The 24,000-nt window shown below is 35.7% G+C and overlaps 1 protein-coding gene across 3 annotated transcripts in view; it reads right to left on the bottom strand.

The window, feature by feature from the left end:
* LOC115209853 (leukocyte tyrosine kinase receptor-like) overlaps positions 1 to 24,000 on the bottom strand; it is a 370,370-nt gene that overhangs the window by 90,109 nt on the left and 256,261 nt on the right. For all 3 annotated transcript variants that reach the window (XM_036501462.1, XM_036501463.1, XM_029778425.2), the window contains 2 exons: positions 6,977 to 7,066; positions 3,720 to 3,872 (listed from right to left, as the gene is read on the bottom strand). In XM_036501462.1, coding sequence (XP_036357355.1) covers positions 3,720 to 3,872; positions 6,977 to 7,066 — 243 coding nt within the window. The remainder of the gene's footprint in view (positions 1 to 3,719; positions 3,873 to 6,976; positions 7,067 to 24,000) is intronic.

Raw genomic sequence — 24,000 nt, 5'->3', positions numbered from 1 at the left:
TATATGTGTGTGTGTGTGTGTGTGTGTGTCTGTGTGTGTGTGTGTTGTGTGTGTGTGTGTGTATGTACTTTTATATGTATGTATATATATATATATTGTGTGTGTGAATGTGTGTGCGTGTGTGTATACAAAACGACGAATACACACACATACAACACATACATACATACACCCATACATATATGTTATTGCTGTGTCTATGAACGCTTGTGTATATATATATATACTGTATAAACTTGCAAAAAACATATCCGACATGTCAAACAAACGGATTGACATATCTGACATTTCAATTCAATCAGACAAGATGTGGTTTTGTCTTGTCTTAATTTTTTGGAAATGGTGTATTTTTCATTTTTCCACAAATACCAGGACTAATTAACATTCCTAAGGTAACATTTGAATATCTTTCTTATTGCTTTTATTGATTTGTATTAACGTTCCATCAGAATTACAATGGAATGTGTGTGTGTATGTGTGTGTATGTGTGTGTGTGTGTGTGTGTTCGTGCGTGTGTGTGTGCATGCGTTTTGTGTTTGTTTAAAATAGTGCTGTAGAAAATTAACCCTAACATCCAGTCTTTTTTTTTTCAAATGAAACATTCATGTGGTAGCTGGCAGACCCCAATGTGAAGACAAAGCTACACACGTCTATGTCCTACGTTCATAACCTTTTACTAGTTGGAGAGATTTTAATATATTAACTTGACATCGCTGGCGATTCAAACAGATTAATTCACATCGTTTCCATGTGGAACCTTCTCTGGCTACATTAAATATAATGAATATTAATATAACGCATATTATAAGGCGGCGAGCTGGCAGAAACGTTAGCACGCCGGCCGAAATGCTTAGTAGTATTTCGTCTATCTTTACGTTGTGAGTTCAAATTCCACTGAGGTCGACTTTGCTTTCTATCCTTTCGGGGTCGATAATTAAGTACCCACCGCCCAAAATATCGGGCCTTGTGCCTAGAGTAGAAAAGAATATAATGAATATATATATATATATAAATATATGAACATCAGACACATGAGAAATTGTTCTTTGTCATTTTAAAGTAAATACCCTTTCATTGACTTTATGTCGACCTTTTTAATTATACATTTCACAGTTGTGGCTATGTGGTAAGAATTTTGTTTCTCAACCATGTGGGTTTGGTTTCAATCCCACAGCGCGGTATCGTGGGAAATTGCCTTCCACTATAATTCCGGACCGACCAAAATCTCGAGTAGATTTTCTAGACTGGTAGACGGAAACTGGAAGAAGCGTGAAGTGTACACACACACACACACACATACACATACACACATATATATATATATATACATACATATACACACATATGTATGTATATATATATATATATATATATATATATATATATGAGTGTATGTGAGGTTGTGTGTGTAAGTCTCCAACCACAGCATGACAACCCATGTTGGTCTTTTTACGTCACTCTAACGTAGCAGATCAGCTATGAAAGATTGATAGAATAAATACCAAACTTATAAATAACTCAGGTAGATTTATTCGATGAAGCACTTCATGGCGGTACCCCAGCATGAACGCAGTTCAATGACCGATATAAGACATATTTCCTGATAATTTAGTTTTGAAAGCAAAAATACTGAGAAGAAAATTTGAGGCAAAAAAATGAAAATGAAGCTTAATTATACCAATCTCAAATAATTGAACTCGGGAAAGCTATTAGTCATAATTCCGCTGTGAGTAAAATTCATTTGCCTAGTCATTGAAAAATGCGATATGATTTATCAAAGGCAATATTTCCTCGAAGTCAATTTATCGTCAGATACTTTACAAAGTTAATGGAGCTTTTTTAACTATTACGATGTCATTTGATATCCTTTAAGTTTGTTACAACAACTAAAATGTTGAATTAGCGCCAAAGAGAGAGCGCTTGCAATAGCATTTGTCGGTTAAATAGCGCAAATCCATAGTATTCTGGTTTAAGTCACATCGGAATCAATTTAGTTTCACGTCTCTTCTTGATCGATAAAATACGTGCAATTATCTCTATAACCTGGATCAATAAAATACGAATAATTTTCACAATATCTAAATCGCTAAGATTCCTGTTTTGCGACTGCCGAGCTGTCTGTTAACATCATACGTTTATATACCATTCTATGCAGTTTTTCTCACACTAGAGCACGAAAAGATAAGAAGCGAATTCGAACATTCGTATTAGTCTACCTTGTCTAAAAGTAAACTAGTGAAGTGTTCTAAAACCTTGTAATATCTATAAGTATACAATGGGTAGACTGGATTTTCAGCAATTTGTCAAGTGATGACGTAAATGTCCAGCCCTTTTATTTACATATTATTTTCTTGATCCCTATGATTCATAAAGCAGGTTATCCAGTTTCCATAGAGTTTAAGTGACCGAGACCACAACGTTCCCCATGAACGGAACGCTGGTTTGTTGTAGGGAGACAGCAATGTTGAGGGGAAGGGACAAGACGATCACATTGAGCCAAGATCTTAACTGATATTTTTTTATCAGCCTCCAAGGGATGAAAGGCAAAGTTGACTGTGAGAGGCTTTGAACCCCTAACCCATAAAAACCGAAAAAAAAGCCTCTGGGCATTTTGTCCGAAGTGCTAACGATTCGGCCACTATACCATCTTTAGTCCTTTTTTTTCATGAGTCTTAGTTTATTGATTCTCCTATAAGGAAAGCAATGTTAAAATGCCTGTGAGATTTGTAATTGAAATATAGAGAAACGAATCGAAATACTGTAAGGCAGTGCGTAACATATATTTACTTCATCGACCCCTAAAGGTTGAAAGGCAAAGTGCACTTCGCCGGAATTTGAACCAGTACATGAAGGCGGACGAAATACCTATTTCTTTACTGCCCACAAGGAGCTACACACAGAGGGGAGAAACATGGACAGACAAACGGATTAAGTCGATTACATCGGCCCCAGTGCGTAACTGGTACTTAATTTATCAACCCCGAAAGGATGAAAGGCAAAGTCGACCTCGGCGGAATTTGAACTCAGGACGTACCGGCAGACGAAATACCACTAAGCATTTAGCCCGGCGTGCTAACGATTCAGCTAGCTCGGCGCCTTTATCATTCATAATAAACAGGATTTTGCGTTATATTGTTCCATTCATTTTCAATTTATATATTATTTATTTCCAAAAAGCATGTTATATATTATTCCATTATGAATGGAACCATTCCAGCTTGAATTGAATTATTCTCATATTGAATGTGAAATTGTATGGTATCAAATTAATTTATACTGGAAAAAGTAATTTCAGTTGCATGTCTCCGAGCACACAACTGGTATTAATTTTGAGTATTGAGAAAACCGCTTTCAACAGAATATAAACAGAAAACCTTGATGAACCTGATTAAATTCTTTAATCGTTCAACTTAGAGTTTATTTCATTTATTCCATTTCTTTCCATCTTATGTTTGCTCAGTCACTGCTCTTGTGCCACACAGATAAATTTTTTATATTTTCTCAAGGCCACAATTCTAGCTATAGTTCGAATGACGTGAAAGATTACGAGTAATTTATCGGCCTCGGAGGAATAAAAGGCAGTCAAACGCGATAGAATTTCAGCTGAAAACGTATAAAAAGCATTTATTTCGTCACCTAATTGTTTCTACAATTTCTTCGCCACAAATATTCTTCGCAATTTCTCACTAGAAATCCAAAAGGTATTGCATAGCTCTTACCTGAACAGGTATGTTTATCAGGCATCAAAGTTTTATCATTCTGACACTTGCAGGTATAGGTACGGTTCACACTGTCTTCGACGATGCAGTATTCCTCACAAGCACAAGGAAAATATTCGTAAATTTCTACTTCACCATCTCCACTGTGCAAGTCTAGAACCAACGAAAATGAAACTTTCTTTTAATATATGTATACCCATGTAGCCAAACACACACATACACACACTTCCGTCCCAAAAGATTGGGAAGGGAAACAGAATTGAAACTATAGAAAGGCAATCAATCTAAGAGGCGATTTTCCTAAAAATAAAATTGGAAAGAAGAAAGGAATTGGTTATTTGCAATTATTTCCACGGTGCAAACAATAAGGCAAAAATTGGCAGGGTTAGAGAAGTTAGCATTTTAAGGAATGAGGCTTATTGATGATTTTTCCATTCACAAGACATATATCTCTGTAAGGACAGAAATCTGGAAAATATATTTCAAAATAAAGCTGACATGAGAATGCTGTGTCGTGGTAATGAAGCAAATGGAATTGGAAAATAGTAGTTGCAAAAACAGTTGATGCTTGCATGCAGTGTGCATCGTGAAATTACAAGAAAATTAGGGAACTGGTATAGTGATTTTAACAGGAGCTTTAAAATCTTGCTTGAAAGAAAGTGAGTAGACGATCGTTATGAAATCACTCCAGAAGTGCTGCTTCTAACAAAGATCGAAAGCAATGATGTGCACCAAAAAACATTGCATTTATAATTTTATATTTAGTACGAATGGCAAAAGTATGTATAGGTCAATACATACATGCATATACATACATATATATTAGAAAGTTTGGAGATGATGTACAGGTATTATATATTAGAAGAAATAAGGTACTCAGAAATCTGGATGGTTTTATATTTACAGATATTTATTAATATGTCACATGTTTTTAATAAATCACATATTAACGCTTGCGTCCACTCTAGTGGAGTCTTCAGATATATACATACATATATATATATATATATATATATATATATATATATATATATATATATTATATAATAACATAAATAATATATAAACATATGCATATATACATACATATATGTACATACCTACATCTGTATGTATATATGCATGCATATAAGGGTACAGGACACAAAAAAAAAAACGTTGAACACAATGAGAAACGAAAACATAAAACAAAAACATGGAAACGAACTTTTTTTTCAAACAACGAAAAAACAGAGTACGAGACATAAACACAAAGAATATTCCCCTTCAGTTGTCCTTGTTTCGTCTACTCCGCGTTTCAAAGGTAAGGACAAGACGCGACTTCGTTGAAACAGTCCTTCCCACAAAGCAAATGAAATAAAATCTGGGATTTTTTGCGTAGGGCTAAAAGTGGTAACAAGAACTTTTAATAAGAACAAGAAAGGAGAATAAGTAAGGTGTTATAAGTAAGAAAGTTATTTCTGGGAGTCCAGACATCCATCATAATGCTGGTAGATGTAGTTCACCAAAATATGCAGCCCGTAATGGAAGGAAATAAACTTCGGATAAAGCGAGCTTCTGTCATGCGGGTGGAAAAAATCTTTATTTCAGATCATGATACAGAGAAGTTTAAAGGTCTTTGTTTTCTTTCTGTTTATATGTACAAACCCAAGCTGATATACTTAACTTATTTATCTCTCTCTCTCTCTCTCTCTCTCTCTCTCTATCTCTCTCTCTCTCTCTCTCTATATATATATATATTATATATATATATATATATATCCCTCTCTCTCTTTCTCTCACTCTAATTTTATATTCAAATTGATATATATATATAAAATTGTATAATTATGAGCATAATTATAATTAGGGCTCAGCAAAATTTGCTTTACCACATACCGAAATGTAGAAATAGCAGTTAAAATACTACCATAAGATATCTCCCAGACAGCAATACTCAACAACTCACGTAGGTAAAGAGAAAACAAATAACGAACCCTACCCGGCTCTGATTAACTGTACATATCTGCATAAACTTGGGTATTATGGACGAGCAGCTAGATGAAAACCTCTCCTTCAACCAATTAATATCAAATAAAAGATTTTGAAAATTAAAACTGACTATTACTTCCTGCATGTCTGAGTATATACATACATATATATCTATATATATATATATATATATATATATATATATATATATATCGTGGCAATCCGTCGATTACGACGACGAGGTTTCCAGTTGATCCGAACACCAGAACAACCTGCTCAAGAAATTAACGTGCTGAGCACTCCACACACACGTGTACCCTTAATGTAGTTCTCTGGAAGATTCAGCGTGACACAGTGTGTGTCAAGGCTGGTCCTTTGAAATACAGGAACTGTTCTAAATAAGTTCATGGGTAGCGAGCCATCAACACTATTTTTTCAGATCTGCTACTGCCTACCTAGCCTTCACAAAGAAAAAGAGAGCGTGACAGACAAAAAAAGGAAAATGTCCTACCTATTTGAAGACTATGAAAATATTTACAAAACATTTAATTTAAATGTTTTCTTCTATGTAATTGTTTTCCTTGCTTTACTCTTAGTTATAAAAGTCGAAAAGACTAAAACCGGTACTAACCTTTACAAAATGTATTTTATGATATAAATATATGTATATATATATGTGTGTGTAGAAACGTTAGCACGCTGGGCGAAATTCGTAGCAGTATTTCGTCTGTCGTTACGTTCCGAGTTCAAATTCCGCCGAGGTCGACTTTGCCTTTCATCCTTTCGGGGTCGATAAATTAAGTACCAGTTACGCACTGGGGTCGATGTAATCGACTTAATCCCTTTGTCTGTCCTTGTTTGTCCCCTCTATGTTTAGCCCCTTGTGGGTAGTAAAGAAATATATATATATATATATATATATGTGTGTGTGTGTGTGTGTGTGTGTGTGTGTGTGTGTGTGTGTGTGTATGTGTGTATAAACACCTTATTTATTCATGATAACTGTGAGCAGTTATCCAACACAGCGTAGCCGATTCTGAAAGTGTAATAATAGAAAGAAATGTACTCGACCATCTCTCCCTTGGTTAGGATATTTTAGATTAAAAGAAATGTGAATTGATAGTGATCATAGATTTCTGGTGTGACATAGCGACGCAATCGGATTCGATACATAAAAATGTAAATAATATGAGTTTATATAAACCTTGGATATGACTAAGATTGCTTCAGTGGAAAAGTAAATGATTATATTTGACTAGAATAACGTAAGATTCTTAGATACTTACTTGGTTCAAAAACGTATACTGTAGATGCGCGGTTAATATAAGAAGAACCATCCTGCCCGTTGCTTCCTGAAGAGCTGCCACCATTACCGCCTGTAGAGAAAAAAATGTCACAAATGAACACTATTTGTTGACGAAACCAATGCAAATAGTTTTTCATAATAATTTCCTACAAATATGCAATGCTAAGGAAATTGGGGTTGAGGTCATGTAATTATATTGACCCAGTATTTGATTGGTATTATTCAACCCCAGACGGAAGAAAGGAAAAAGCGATATCGATGTGATTTGAACTTAGAATGTAAAAAATAATCCCTCAATAAATATCACAAAACATTTTACCTGAGGTCATAACGCCAGCGGAGACAATACCTGACTTCAGTCTTTTCAATCGTGTCTAAAACTTTGCCTATTAGAGAAAAATCCTGTATTTTTGTTTAAAGGGATGATGCCAGGCGATCGTCTCAGGTTAAGTATTGAACCCGATCAACAGTGATGAAACGGCTGTTTTACTCAGGCACTTAACGTGAGTATGAAGGACGTTTTCATTGACATTCTTCAACAGGCCTGTGTGATGATAAAGCCATACTTTTAATTAGAAACAGGAAATCCACCCAGTTACTTTTGCAGAAAGGTATGGGATTTGAAAACAGTTTACCTGTGCCTAAGTGAATTTGGATATACAGAGACTATGTAGAAGGCAGTCGAATGGCCTGTACCCATAATTTAAGTGTTTATCCTTCTCGTTCTTGTATCAAGTTTATTACAATTGAATATTGGTTTCAAATGTTAAAATGCATTAAAATATTACGAAACAGTACTATATATGTATAGTTTAATATGGATATGTTAATGCATTTTAAAATTTTAATTTTAATATTTTAATGCATTTTAACATTTTAATTTCAATATCCATGTATTAATTATATTTCCTTTATTAATGACAATATGTATTTTAACCAAAGATTCGATGTAAGGTTTTTTCCTCGAATTTCATAATTTTATATATATATATATATATATATATATATATATATTTGAGCTCATTTTTGTTTATCCCTCGAATATTGACCGTTATTTGTAAAGGACCAATCAAACAAGTCCATTTTTAAAGGTGTAGCGTTCATACTAGTCTGGATAGAATTAACATATCGGTTCTATTCTAGCAAAAACTGTCCGACGAACGGGAACATGAAACTCAGAGTAACAGGTTTTTTTGAATTTTCTGCTGCTTTAAATAAGGTATATATATATTGCTTGTTATCAGTCGTAAGACACTTGTTGTTTTCACCGTTAATGCTTCTGTATTTCATGTTTCTGTATTCCATTATTGTTTTTTGTTTTTTTTTATATCTGTCCCTTTTGCTGTCCTGGTGTTCGTATGCATTCGATCCTTCTTCCAGGAATCTACGCTTCCAGCTTAGTTTTTCTAATGCTCGTTGCTTAGTTTTTCTTGGAGGGCTGGCCGTGATCTAGTAATCTCAAGATTAATCAGCCGAAATTACTACGATGATCCGGTTCTTGACTGAAGACTGAGGGGTTCGAATGTCCTGTCCATGTTTATTGTATCGTCTTCTATGAGTTATACGTTCTTGTCCATGTTGTATTTTTCTACATACCTTAATATATATATATATATATATACACGCGTGTGTTCGAGAGGAAGAGAGAGGGAGAGAGAGAGAGGAAGAGAGAGGGAGAGAGAGAGAGAACGTTTTTAAGAGGAAGAAAGAAACGAAAAAGTAGTTCTTCTTTGATTTAATCAATGTTGACGTATTTTAACAAACAACAGCCAATTTTATTAAATTTATATAATAGTAATTATACCAGGCCGTGTTGTATAAATAAAGAGAAATGTAAAAGAAGGTAAACCAAATATATTCCGGTGAAAATTCTCAATGTGTAGAAAATGGTTATGGAAGGCGTGGCTCCATAGAATTCCTGGAAACTCCAAATTTTGGGGCGCTTGCTCATCGTTGTAGTGAAGGAAAGAGAGAGCACGGTGTTAAGCGCAAGTCGTAATTCTTCAATCTTGCTCCTTTCAGATAAAAATTACAACCGTATGCTGTAACTAAATACTGAGACCATTCTCTCCTCCCAAGTTCTACGGATCCAACAATTTCAAATATTGAATATATTTCCATCTCTAAAGCTGAATATCTATATGTACATACATACTTACATACACACACGCACGCACACACACACACACACACACACACATACACACACACATACACACACACACGCACACACATATATATATATATATATATATATATATATATATATGGGTACAGGACATCAACAAAATGTTGAACACAATGAGAAACGAAAACATAAAAACAAAAACATGGAAACGAACATTTTTGCATCTCCAAGCAATTCTATTTTTTATATATTTTAGGTTCTAAGGTCGCTGGCCGGTGAGAAAATAAGAAAAATACGTGGAAAAAACGGAAAGACAGTTGGTGAAAAAAATGGAACGAGAAAAAAGAAACGAAATCAAGAAAACTAAGATCCTCGTGCGCCATGATTGCAGAAGGTTCGTTAAATAGAACTGGCATAGAACAAAATATCAGAAATATGCCAAAGTCTTCGAGACAGCAACTCAATCCGGAGCGGGTTGTGTCTACCAATTCGATAAAAGAAACCTGTCCGTGTGTTTACACCTACTAAAAATTTGGATGGATGGGTGGATGGATGGACATTTTTATTCCTAAAGGAAGCTAATTAGTCAAAAAATTATAATGTTATGTATAATCTTGATTTTTTACCTTCCTTAATACCTCAGTAAAGAAGACATTTCGCATGTTGTTTGTTTCCAACGTGGACGATATTGATTTAAACCTTAGCACAAGACCACTTTATACCTACCGGGGAAGCATACCGTCGAATGAATCAATATAATTGAATAAATCCGGAAAAATAATGCAGACAACGCATTTGCCAGTGAATTTGAAACAAGTGCGTTGAGGAATTTGAACCGTGTTTCGTGGTCTGCTACCACAACAGCTTCTCAATAGGATCCAGTTAGCTCAAGACATCATCAGGAGGAACCACGTCCGGTTTCGGCCCCTAGCCCTACCGTTTTGAAGTGCCCCCTCCTCTTTCGGAGGTGTCTTCAGCTCTGGTGTTGGATGCATGCCTTCTTTCTTCTGTTCCTTGGCCTCTTCGATGTAGCGTTATCGAGTGTCAGCGGGCGACTGACTGTCTTGTTAATTTTCCCTTTAAATACCGGCTGCTAGGCTCCAGCAGGCAGCCCCAGCAAGTTGAGCTTTTGTTCGTCTTCGCCTTTGAATTTGGTGGTCATTCTTGCTACCTCGTTGTCGAATTTTTTATAACTCGCTGCGTCATTTGCTTTCGGCTACTTAATCTTTGTCCTCTGTGTAACGAATAAGAGTAAGACATACTGGAATTTAGTCCAACATTATAGCTCCGTTGTGTGAATTGCTCAAGTCTCGGTTTGTGTGAACAGCTCAAGTCAATACGATGTCAGAAATATAAAATATAAATAGGACGGATTTTTAAAGAGGTGAATACCTTTCATCGTAAATTTGCTCAATCAAAAAATAATCGAGGCTACACAATAACCACAACAAAAGCATTCAATCAACATCCCAAACTCATAAGTTTAGTTGCTAGTGAAGTCCTTGTGATACACGAATATACAGAGAAGGGAACTAAAATAACGGGCAGCTTCAATATCTCATATCCAATCCACCGGTCAATGCGTTGCTATGCCTTTGACATGATGTATTGACTTTTTATACTAGAAGTACGCATGCTGATCCACTACAAAGACAGAACTGTTGTTGAACACTACTTACGCAATACTCTTTTACTCTTTCATTTGTTTCAGTCATTGACTGCGGCCATGCTGGAGCACAGCCTTTAGTCGAATAAACCGATCCCTGAACTTATTCTTTATAAGGCTAGTACTTATTCGATCGGTCTCTTTTGCCGAACCACAAAGTTACGGGGACGTAAATACACCAGCATCGGTGGAGGACAAACACAGACACACAAACACATACATACAGACACACACATACATACATATATATTTTTTTTTCTTTACTACCCACAAGGGGCTAAACACAGAGGCGACAAACAAGGACAGACAAACGGATTAAGTCGATTATATCGATCCCAGTGCGTAACTGGTACTTACTTAATCGACCCCGAAAGGATGAAAGGCAAAGTCGACCTCGGCGGAATTTGAACTCAGAACGTAACGGCAGACGAAATACGACTACGCATTTCGCCCTTCAGTTTTTGTCTACCAAATCCACTCACAAGGCTTTGGTTGGCCCGAGGTTATAGTAGAAGATACTTGCCCAAGGTACCACTAAATTTCTATTTTACTTTTTGACTTTTTGTCCTAAATTTTACTTCTATTGGAATGAGTTTAAGGATAATAGCAAATTTTAGTGAAACGATAGAAGCTATTTTGCGCAGGAAGACTAATGGACACTCAGACATTCAGACGATAGAAACCTTTAATATTGTTTGTTAAAGAGCAAGTTAATGTATACGTAAGATTAATCATAGAATTGATGTTTATTTAATGAATTTCAGTTCAAAATTCCTTCGGGTAGATGTCATAATTTGTTTTGTTCCTCCTTTGTTTCTCGTATTTCAATGTATCGGGTTACACTTCAATGATATTGTAGAGAGTTTCAATTTACATTTTTCACGGAAATTAATTTCAGAAGTAAATGTTATCGTGGTACACATAAGCACGTACACACTTACACACACACATATACACGCACGCACGCACACACACACACACCACACACACACACACACACACACACACACACCACACACACACACACACACACACACACACAACATACTCATATAACTGATGCATGTGGGCTGGGCGACTGGGCGAGTGTGAATATGCAGCTAAAATCACGCCCGAATAAATATGCCGTTTACGTTAAAATTTACAGAGTAAATCACAAACTGTTACCAATGCGTTTATTAGGTAATGTGTGTATGTGTTCAATGGTCTTTTCCTTCGTTTGTAAACCATCTCTGTAGACATGTACATATATGCAAACATTCAAACTTCTTCTTCTCCCCCCTCTACTTCCTAACTTTATCACTAATGTTTTTTAGTATAACACCTACGCAAATTCTATAAACAAACCTTTTTATAGAAATACTAGCAGTATCGCCCGGCGTTGCTCAGGTTTGTAAGGGAAATAACTATAAAGCATTTTTAGAGAGTTATAGCCAAAAAATAGCAAAAAAATGGAAAAAAAAATGATGGTAAATTTTTTTTGAGAGTAAAAAAAGGTTGAGTTGCGTCCCCTAGACAGTCTGTGGTTTGTTTTTTTTTATTCTCGACCCCATGTCGAATTTATCGATTTTTTTCAGAACTGGGGGAACTTTTCAAAATTTTCGCTGCGTTAGTTTTGAATTATGACATTGGGCTATGTGTGTGTCAAGTTTCATCAGAATCGGTTGAAAGCCGTGGTCAGGGTGAGGGTACGAGAAAACAGACACACAGAAACACGCACAGACAAACTGCCGTTTATATAGAGAGAGATTCTCATGAATTGAACAGCAATTGCTAGCCGCCACTGACCACTCAAAATACAACAATCAAGGCACTCCCAAATTCCACCCCCTTCTCCTCATCCTTCTTCTCCTTCTTCTTCTTCCCTACCAAGAATTCACAACGACCTCTTCGAACCCACAAGTGCAAACAAGAGAGACAGAGAAAGGCAGAAACAAGGAAAATGCCACTTATATTTGAACACTATACAAATATTCTTTTAAAAAAACTTTTCTTTTAATTTTTCTAAATTTAATTATTTAATCGTTACAGTTGAAAAGGTCTCAAAATGACTGAAACCGGTACTGAAATGTTCTTTATAAAATTATTTTAGCATTTTCTCTCTTGACTTGTTTTTTCATATATATATATATATATATATAATATGATATAATATAATATAAATAATATATATATATATATGCATATATACATTCATATATTTACATATATATATATATAATATAATATAATATAAATAATATATATATGCATATATACATTCATATATTTACATATTTACATATATATTGCTCGGGATTAAAATGGAATAGTTTACAATTGTTTTACTTGTTTCCGTCGTGTGACTGCGGCCATGCTGGACCACTGCCTTAAGTCGAACAAATTGACCACAGGATTTACTCTTTGTAAGCCTAGCACTGATTCCCGCAGTTCCCATAATTGCTAAGTTATGGGAACGTAAACACGCCAACATCGTTTGTCAAGGAATGGTTGGGGTCCAAACACAGATACAAACAAACAAATATACATATGTATACGACAGTCTTCTTGTGTGTACAAAATCTACTCACAAAATGGGACAAGAACGCAAAACATCCAGACAGACGATGCCCGAGCATCTGATTATGTAGATCGGATCTTCAGATGTACAAGGGAAATTTCATTTAATTGTAAAGTGTTGCCTTTGTTTAAAATAGTATTCTGACCCTTCCATAAGGTTGGGGATGCATCACAGTTGGGGCAACTACATTTTTTTACTTTGGGGCTTGTTGTGGAGGGGAATAATTTTGCATTAGTTAGTAGTTTCTTTAATGACTTAGGTTGTTTGTTGCTTTTGACAATTTTAATGTCACAAAATTCTTTTTAGTTTTAGGTCCTTGTGTAGTATTGGTAGATTTTGCATTATTGTGCTGAATGCTTCTTTGTTTCTGGGGTTGTATGTGGAAATGTAGAGTAGTGTTATATACCTATCACAAGTGTATACAGAGGTTTCCATTCTTCACTATATATATACAATATGTATTCACGGTTTCTGGGAATCAGAGTCACAAATTATATTCAAATTGTATGGTGTGGTTCCTTACTGGTTCGCGGATGTTCAGAAATTCAGTTGGTGAATTTAAATCTTGATCCAGGGAATTGACCATGTCTATTGACTTGTAGCAACTTCCTTTTTACTGGAGGTATGTCCAATGGTGTCCTGTTGATGTCTCTTTACAGCCATATTTTTCTGTGCTAGAATTACTCGTCAGCAGATTCATTGACGCTGACACTTTCTCGTGTTCTCTCCAAATTTCCTCACTTTTTTACAAAACAGTCACGTAGTTATTGCTATTCAGCAACGATTACGATTGCAATTTCATCATTGACACTTGCTTGTACTTGCATTAAGATTCTGTAATATGGTGTGTGTGGATGATAATTGATGATGATTTCTGTGATTCCCAGTATCGCTTCTCACTTCCAGTGCACATTTGACATTTTTTACATGCATGTGCATTTGATGAAGTGCTTTCTGTAATTTTCTATGTACAGCTGCAATCCGCTATTGACATTAGTGCATCTTCGTTTTACATGCCTCATCACAATTTTGTTACACTCTTCAAAAATTGCTAGAGATTAACACATTAAGCGGTACCACTAACCCTGAACTCAATCAGCTTTACAGAATGATATGTCTGTCTTGCTCTTGTTAGCTCACATTGATTTTTACCTAAAATGCTGAATTGTATTTCCGAAGGTATCTTTGAAAAAATTGTGCTTCTTTTACCGCATGAATGTGTATATTCTTGAGAAATTGAAGAGGACCAGAACTTGATGGCAGTTTGGCATTGCCTCATGAACAGCACAAAAATGTATTCTTCTGTCGGTCACTTCTTGCCACTGCAATGTTTACCGCATATGTTTATTTCACCGATGTCGAATTTTGGGCTGCTGCTATAATCTTTTGGGTGATGGTGATTATGGGAAAAAACGATTCATCATACACTCCATGGTGCTTGTGCCTTGCACTTCTGCTTCAGCTGTAATACGACTTTCCTTGAGCATTTCGTTATTTCTTACTTGTTTCGATCCAAACATTGGTGTCTGTATTCCTAATTCATAAGCCTATACTACAGTAGATTACATTTTGTTAGAAAACTATGAACGCTTATCAAGATTGAGACTAGTTCTCAAATCGCCTAGCTTTCTTTCCTCTGGCCTGAGAAGAGGACCTTCCGTATGTCTTTAAATACTTTGGAAGCATTTGAGACCGATACACAAAGGACACTGTCTTCAATCGAATTCATCAAAAATTCTCTAAAACTCCACTCAATAACATTGTTGCAGCACTGTGTTTGGTATGTGTTCTATAGTTTGTTTTCATTCTAGCCATGTGTGTGTGTGGGGGGGGGGTGAGCGTGCGTGTGTTTGCCTGTGTAATTCAGATTGGTGAATGCGTGACATTTGGAAATATAGGTAGGTAGAAACTAATAGTGTACTACACCACGTCAGTGCAATACTGCCAGTATCTCTAAACATACATCAATGTTATCCCTTTCTTTAATTCCACAAATTAACCGATAAAAAAATATTTGTTTATGAATCAGGATGGATTCAGGCAATATTTAATTGGCAATAAAAATCGTTTATGGATTAAGTGAAACAGAAGAGAGTAATATTTTAGGAGTGATACTCGGGCCATACCTAAAATTCACTGTGGAAGCCACCCAAATAGTTAATTACAACGAAGTGTTTCGTTGAATATATTATTCAGTTTCCCTTCGCCATACCTGTATATCTACCAATATTTGTTTGCAGATGGATGAATGAATGAAGCTTGTCATCCCATTAAGTATACGTCGTTAGTAAATTACAGAGTAATATTGTATTAATATCCTGTTACTGAAAATAGAAATATGTAATTAGTTTCAACACTCAAGTGATTAGCTGATGTGAGAAAAAGCGATCAAGATAGTTTTATCGTGTCGCGTGTTATAGAGTTTATCGAAATATTGTCAAGCGCAGCTGCGAGATTTATATTCATGTGTCAATTAAGTTACAATTTGAAATTGATATGGAACTAATAGCTATCTTAAATTTACTAAATCATGTACAAACGAACAAAATATTGCCTGTGTCTATGTCTATGACATCCTTACCACACGATATGTATAACATTTATAGCCACAGTTTTGAAAATTGCAGTAGCACAAATTGCAGTAGCACATTGTGAAGTTGTGTAACACTGAAGTTTATTTTGATCCAATCGTCATTGACAGCGAAATCAGCCTAAAGCTTTCCGCTATCATTTCAATTTGAATCCTCTTTTTATCCAAGTAGCATTCTAATTAAATGCGACGGAGACATTATGGATACTAAATTCACTGTAAAGTACATTAGATTTTCACTCAATGAGGACTTTGAATGAATTATTTGTGTAAATGAAATATATATGTCAATGACACCAGCATATTTAAAACTAAGACTAGTAATAGTTGGATATATATAAATCTAACTTAGATTTCTTTGAGTAACTGCTATAAATTGTATGCTTATAAATACATAATCCATAAACTGCAGTCGAATTGCTATATTTAGCAGTTTTAGTTCAAAACAGTCTTCAGACTTCGATATTTCAAATGTCAGCAATTCCAATTTGTACAGAAAGTATGTTTTCTTTTCTCTCTTTTATTGACATCCTATTTAGCGTTTCAGTGTTTCTATCGGATATACGAATCGATTGAAAATTACTGAGCCGAAGCTTAACACATGAATTGTACGTAAAAAAAATGCTTCAGAAAAAACAATAGTTATTTGAAATCTGCTATAGGAAATAATGATGAAAAGTAAATAAACCATCGCAAAATCATCAGCGTTCTCCGCCTCTTGTTTTCTCCTTCTTTCTCTATATGTATCTATATCTTCCTATTTCTCTTTTTATCTCCAGGGCTACTTTCTCTCTCTCCCTTCTCTCTCTTCACTTCCTCTCTTCATGTGTGCCTCCTACTCAATATTTCTTTGTATTCTACTTTCATATTTTCGTACGCTGTCTTGTACAAATTTGTTTTTACAAATAAGGAAATGTATATAAAAAGAATTTTAAATGTTTATAAATCGTTGCTGCTTTTTGCATAATTAGACAGTTGGGAAGTAAATAATAACCATTTTTGCTACAGGCAAAATGTTACATACAGCATTCTGTGGGAGGGAGCAAGTCGATTGCGTCGACATCGATGCTCAACTGGTATTCATTTCATCACCCGGAAGGGATGAAAGGCAAAATTGTTCTCAGGGGAATTTGAACTCAGAACGTAAAGACGGACGAAATACCTATTTCTTTACTACCCATAATGGGCTAAACACAGAGAGGACAAACAAGGACAGACAATCGGATTAAGTCGATTATATCGACCCCAGTGCGTAACTGGTGCTTAATTTATCGACCCCGAAAGGATGAAAGGCAAAGTCAACCTCGGCGGAATTTGAACTCAGAACGTAGAGGCAGATGAAATACCGCTAAGCATTTTGTCCGGCGTGCAATGATTCTACAAGATCGCTTCCTTAAACAGTAACAAATGGTTTGATGAGTGTTCGATACATACTTCCTAAATACATCCCAAGCGATCAAGATAGTTTTATCGTGTCGCGTGTTATAGAGTTTATCGAAATATTGTCAAACGCAGCTGCGAGATTTATATTCATGTGTCAATTAAGTTACAATTTGAAATTGATATGGAACTAATAGCTATCTTAAATTTACTAATTCGATGACAACTGAATTTTTTATGTACACATGTGTGTATGTGTTGTATGCGAAAATGTGCGCGCGCATGCATTTGTTTAAGAGAGAGGGAAAGCTAGAAAGAAATTAACCTCTCTCTCTACTTCTTTCTCTAATTCTATCAATGACAAAAACAGAAACGTAATTGACTCTAGTTTAAATCTCCCGTCGTATGTGTAAATAAACAAACTCCATAACAGGGCCGTGGAAAAGAGAACGGCCTAGTCACTAAGGTCACTGGATAAACATCCAAAAATAACATCAGCTTATGTGTTATCAATGACACTGAGTTGTTACCGCAGTGGGGGGAGCATCGAAAATGAAATACCGAGTCCATGTAATTGTTTCCAGGTTGTACAAGAAGTAATAGCTCATTACTGTAAATAACGATACGTGATTTATCATCATGCAATTATGAGATTGTGTTCTCATGTTAACTCACACCATGATAGACGTACATCCAACAAAATCTTTCTTTTAATCCTATCCCAACCAGCTATATAGGGTAGATATTGTAAACGATCCACTTCACTTCTGAAACTGGCAGTAATATTGTAGAATGTCGTTGATGTTCAACGTTCAATTTCTGCTGGAGTAAAGACAACCTCCTTTACACCAGTAAGTGACTGGTGTAGAAACATCATTACCTCTTACCAACTTAACTGCACGAGGAATCAGTACTTTTCAATGGAACCTTTTATTTCCAAAAGCAATAGGAAACCTTGATGCATTTATAAGCTGATAGCAGAGTTATTGTGTTCCAGAGTAGGCACCGTTATCGGTTCAACAATGATATTCTGATAATTATTCATGCGATAATGTCGTTAAATTTTGCTATTGAAAAGTTATTCAGTTGCTATTTAGGAAACAGTAAATAAAGCTGCCGGATGATAATAATAATAATAATAATAATAATAATAATAATAATAATAATAATAATAATAATAATAATAAGAAGAAGAAGAAGAAGAAGAAGAAGAAGAAGAAGAAGAAGAAGAAGAAGAAGAAGAGGAAGAAGAAGAACCAAAAAAAATGAGTATTAAAACAACAAAATAAGCATCTGAGCAACTTTGGACCCCCATAACAACTGAAGAGGTCACCCAGGCACTGCAAAGACTAAGCAACTGGAAGGCACCTGGGCATGACAAGATCCCCAACTTCTGGTTGAAATATCTAACAGGAATGCCCTAAAAGCTGGCTGAAAACTTTAACAACACACTAGCAGAGCCAGAGACAATGCCTGAATGGCTCACGAAGGGGAAAACCATCTTAATTCCCAAATCAAATGAGACAGCAAAACCAGAAAACTACAGACCAATAACCTGCCTCCCTACAATGTACAAGGCATTTACCGCAATGATATCGCAAAGGTTGAACAAGCACCTGGACGAAAACAACCTGTTTCCAGAAGAGCAGAAATGATGCCGCAAAGGCTCATATGGCTGTAAAGATCAACTAATGATTAATAAAGCCATAACTGAAGACAGCCACAGAAAGAAGAAAGGCTTCAGTATGGCCTGGATCGACTACAAAAAGGCGTTTGATAGCATCCCCCACACATGGATCCTCGAAACACTAGCCATTAACAAAGTAGCACCAATAATTATAAAATTCATAGGGCATTCTATGAATAAATGACAAACAGTACTACAGCTCCAAACAAAAGAGGGACTCATGAAAACCAAAGCCATCCCCATTAGAAGAGGAATATTCCAGGGAGACACGCTCTCTCCACTCCTTTTCTGCTTGGCACTGTCACCTCTATCTGATTTGCTAAATAGAACTGGATGCGGATATAAATTTTACGGCAAAACGATCAGCCACCTTTTATATATGGATGACCTAAAACCATACGCTGCAAATGACAAACAGCTGGAAATGCTATTAAAGACAGTTCATGGATTTACCAAAGAAATAGATATGAAATTTGGATTAGAAAAATGCGCCAAAGTAACCCTGAAAAGAGGAAAACTAGTTAAGAGTAGCAACATCACCCTAGATAAAACCAATGAAATAAAAGAGCTAGACCAAAGCCAAACTTACAAATACTTAGGACTCCATGAACTAGATAAGACACAACACACACAAATGAAAGAGAAAATAAAAAAAGAATATCATAGACGAGTTAGATCAATACTAAAAACAGCGCTCAATGCTAAGAACAGCTATTAACACTTTAGCTGTCCCAGTTATAAGTTACAGCTACAATATCCTTAACTGGACACGAAATGAACTGACCAAAATAGATAGGAAAACAAGAAAAATAATGACAGGATCTAGGATGCATCACCCAAAATCTGACATAGAAAGACTATATATACAACGTATAGAAGGTGGTAGAGGCCTTATACAGCTGGAAAACTACTATAAAATAACCACCATAGGACTGCAAAAATATCTACTTCAGAAGGAAGGAAAACTGATACAAATAGCGGCAAAACACGAGCAAAACAAAAAACTGTTTTCAGTATTTAAGGAAGCTGACAAATACAAAAAAGAAATCATACCACCTAATAAATACGAAGAAGAAGAAGATGAAGAAACAACAAAAGTATAAAACAAATGAAACCCAAACTAAAAATAGAACAGCAACGAACCATGAGAAATCGATGGCAAGAAAAGCTCCTTCATGGTAAATACTGGACTAAACTAAACGCAAAGGAAATAGACAAAGAAAAATCCTAGCAATGGTTGAGAAGCTCAGGACGCAAAGCAGAGACAGAGGGATTTTTAATTGCAGCACAAGACCAAAGCCTCCCCACCAGAAATTACCAAAAACATGTAATGAAAAGAAATATAACAAGTAACTGCAGAATATGTGGAGATGAACAAGAAACAATAAATCATATTATCTCTGGCTGCCCAGTCCTGGCTAAGAAGGAATATATTCACAGACATGACAGAGTTGGGACATACATACACTGGAAGCTATGCCAACATTATGGAATAACAACAGAAAAAAAATGATATAGGCACACACCAGAAAAGGTCACAGAAAACGAGAAAGCAACCATACTCTGGGATATGCCGATACACACAGATAGAGAAATTAAGGCCAACAGACCAGATATAATTGTCAGAGATCATGACGATAAAAATGCTTTCTAATTGATGTATCAATACCGGCAGATGACAACGTTTCTCTAAAAGAAATGGAGAAACTTTCAAAATACAAAGACCTGGAAATAGAGGTAACCAGAATGTGGAATCTAAAAACAGAAACAATTCCTATCATAGTAGGTGCATTAGGTATGATAAAAAAATATTCAGACAAATACATAACAAAAACACCAGGACTTACAAACACATATAACATACAGAAAATTGCACTACTAGGCACTGCACACATCCTACGCAGAACACTTTCCATACAATAACCATCAGAGCATCACAACAAATCACAGCACATACCTAAGGCACACAGAGCTGCGCTCAGTAGTGAAGTGAAAGCACGCTATAAAAATAAAACTACTGAATAATAATAATAATAATAATAATAATAATAATAATATAATAATAATAATAAGAAGAAGAAGAAGAAAGAAGAAGAAGAAGAAAGAAGAAGAAGAAGAAGAGAAGAAGAAGAGAAGAAGAAGAAGAAGAAGAAGAAGAAGAAGAAGAAGAATAGCAATAATAATAATAATAATATTGCTGACACCAAAGGAATACCAAAGTCGCCACGTTAGGGCAGGATAGTATCTACATTGAAAAATATTTAAACACTTCAAAATCAGCACTCCTGCTTACTGGTATGAACATCATCCTGAGCCAGTCGTTGAAGGTAAAACTGCTACCATGTTCTGGCATTTTCCCGTCAACACTAACAGAACGTCAAGGCTAACCGACCAGACATATTTATTAAAGATGAAGAAGAAAATACTTGCAGACTAGTAGATGTAAGTGTTCCTATTGTTAATAAATATATCTGTAAAGGATTTTGACAAACTTAGTAAATACTAGGACCTGGAAATCAAAAGATGTGGTACCTTAAAGCAAAAACGTTTCATGTTATTGTAGGCGCCATAGATATAATATAAAGAGATGCCAGAAATATTTAGATAACATCCCTGGAGAACTATGTCTCAAGGAAATCCAAAAGATTGTGCAGACAAGTATTGCCCACATCCTTAGAAAAACCCTGTCTATTTAGATGTTTGTGTTATGTCATATGGAGGTAATTCTCTGCTACCCTCGCTTCTTCCCCTCCCGAAGCTTTGAATTATATTTCAACATCTCTGAAGATGGGCGCTGGGACAAATGATTGCGTCAAAGATGGCGAGTAAAAGAAAGTAACAGTGATAATAAAGGTCTCAAAACTTGGCTTGAGGCCAGCAGGTTTTGGGGAGGGCATAAGTCGATTACATGGACCGCAGTGTTCAACTGGTAATTATTTTATTGACCCCGAAAGGATGAAAGGCAAAGTCGACCTTAGCGGAATTTGAACTCAGAACATAGAGACGCACGAAATGCCGCTAAGCATTTTTTCAGCGCAGCAACGATTCTGCCAGCCCGCTGCCTTAATAACACTGATAATAGTATTTGGCAAAAGAAAAAAACAATCAGAAATTCTGTATGTGGGAATATCATATTTCACTTAATCCAAGAAAGTCTACAATCCATTTCATCGATTTCGAAGTACGAATGATAAAGTGTAAAATGACCTGCGTATAACTAGCCCGATAAAGGTATTCAACTATGTAAAACAAATCCCGATAATTCCTGATATTGGTACAATACTACGCTTAATTTCTATCATGATATTGGCTTCCACGAAAACACACATCTCGTTCTATTTTTACCTTTCATCAAGTATATATAAGTAGAAGCGGTAAATTGCTGCGGTGTCAAATTTTCAGAGAGAGTATAATGGTACTGTTGGTTCTAGTCGTTTGTACTCTGAATTCAAATCCATCGAATTTAACCTTGCTTTTATTCCATTTATTTCTATGTTTAAGGATCACAGACCATCAACGGAATTTCTTCACTGTTCTCGGCTCTGGGTTGTCTGTTCTGCATCCCTTCAGTTGGATCCCTATTTTTCAGCTCTGCTTCAGTATTCCTTCTATAGATATATTTAGGGCGCCTTCTTTTCTCCCTCTCTTGTAGCTTCCACATCATATGTTTCACTGAAGAGAAGAACTTTTTCACTCAGGTTTCCTTTGTTTTGAATTACCAATGGTGTTTCTGTAACTTTACTTTATGTAGGAAGAAGTGCAAACCAGTTTTTACCTCTATGAAGAAGGGGTCCACATTAATCTGGCCTCATTTGAAATGTATAGTGTGTGAAGCCCGACCATGAACCATAACATCTCCTCCGAGGCAGGTGAGAGGACGTGAGGAAAGTATCCTGAAAGCAGAAACCTAATCCGAGTATTTGCAACAAAGTGGCTTCTCGCTAAAGCCACCTAAGGTAACAGGTGGTGGTGTTAAGCCGGGCGACGGTCTAAGTCTACAGCCCATGTAGATAATAGCGGAATCTGACCTGAGAACAAAAAGATTCGCAACTAAGCCACAATACATTCAGTCTAATGTTTTTGAATTCCGCTAGTCTATCACACTGAACTAAAACTTCTTTATCGGCCTCGAAGGGATGAAAAGCAATATTGACCACGGCAAAATGTGAACACTGTTTAAAGTTAGTTGGAACAAATACCATGGAATATTTTCTCCCACGCTTCAACGACTCAGCTAGTTTGTAGTTCGGAGCAGCAGTTTCGAGTTGCCACTCGCTGGTTTCACGAGGTTAACGAAGAATCGGGTGACCGATTTCTTTTATAATACTCTATAATACTCTATAATACTTTTATAATACTCTATAATACACATTATAATACTCTATAATACTCTATAATACTTTTATAATACTCTATAATACACATTTTTTGCCACTTCATTCTCTAATGGACAAAATCTGTATGATGCTACATTCAATAATTGCCCTTCAAGAACAAGGTTACTCTCTCCTGCGTTCAGATATTTTGTATATAACCTATATTCTATTATTAAATTTGTTTGCTCCAAATATTGTTATAAAAGTGAAATTAAATTACTTCTGTTTTGTTGAATCCATATTTCTATTCTATAATATTTAAAACAGTCTATATACAGAATTGAATATGTGCATTACCTAATTATTTTATATCAAATAATGAATTATTTGTGTGTGTGGGCACGTATGTGAATAAGTCAATATCTCTCTATATATAAACGGCAGTTTGTCTGTGCGTGTTTCTGTGTGTCTGTTTTCTCGTACCCTCACTCTGACCACGGCTTTCAACCGATTCTGATGAAACTTGACACACACATAGCCCAATGTCATAATTCAAAACTAACGCAGCGAAAATTTTGAAAAGTTCCCCCAGTTCTGAAAAAAATTGATAAATTCGACATGGGGTCGAGAATCAGAAACACGAACCACAGACTGTCTAGGGGACGCAACTCGAGAAT

This window comes from Octopus sinensis, linkage group LG3, assembly GCF_006345805.1.
Source record: "Octopus sinensis linkage group LG3, ASM634580v1, whole genome shotgun sequence".
In the NCBI taxonomy this organism is placed as follows: domain Eukaryota; kingdom Metazoa; phylum Mollusca; class Cephalopoda; order Octopoda; family Octopodidae; genus Octopus; species Octopus sinensis.
The sequence above is the reverse complement of the archived record's forward strand: the minus strand, read 5'-3'. Positions and strand labels throughout refer to the sequence as shown.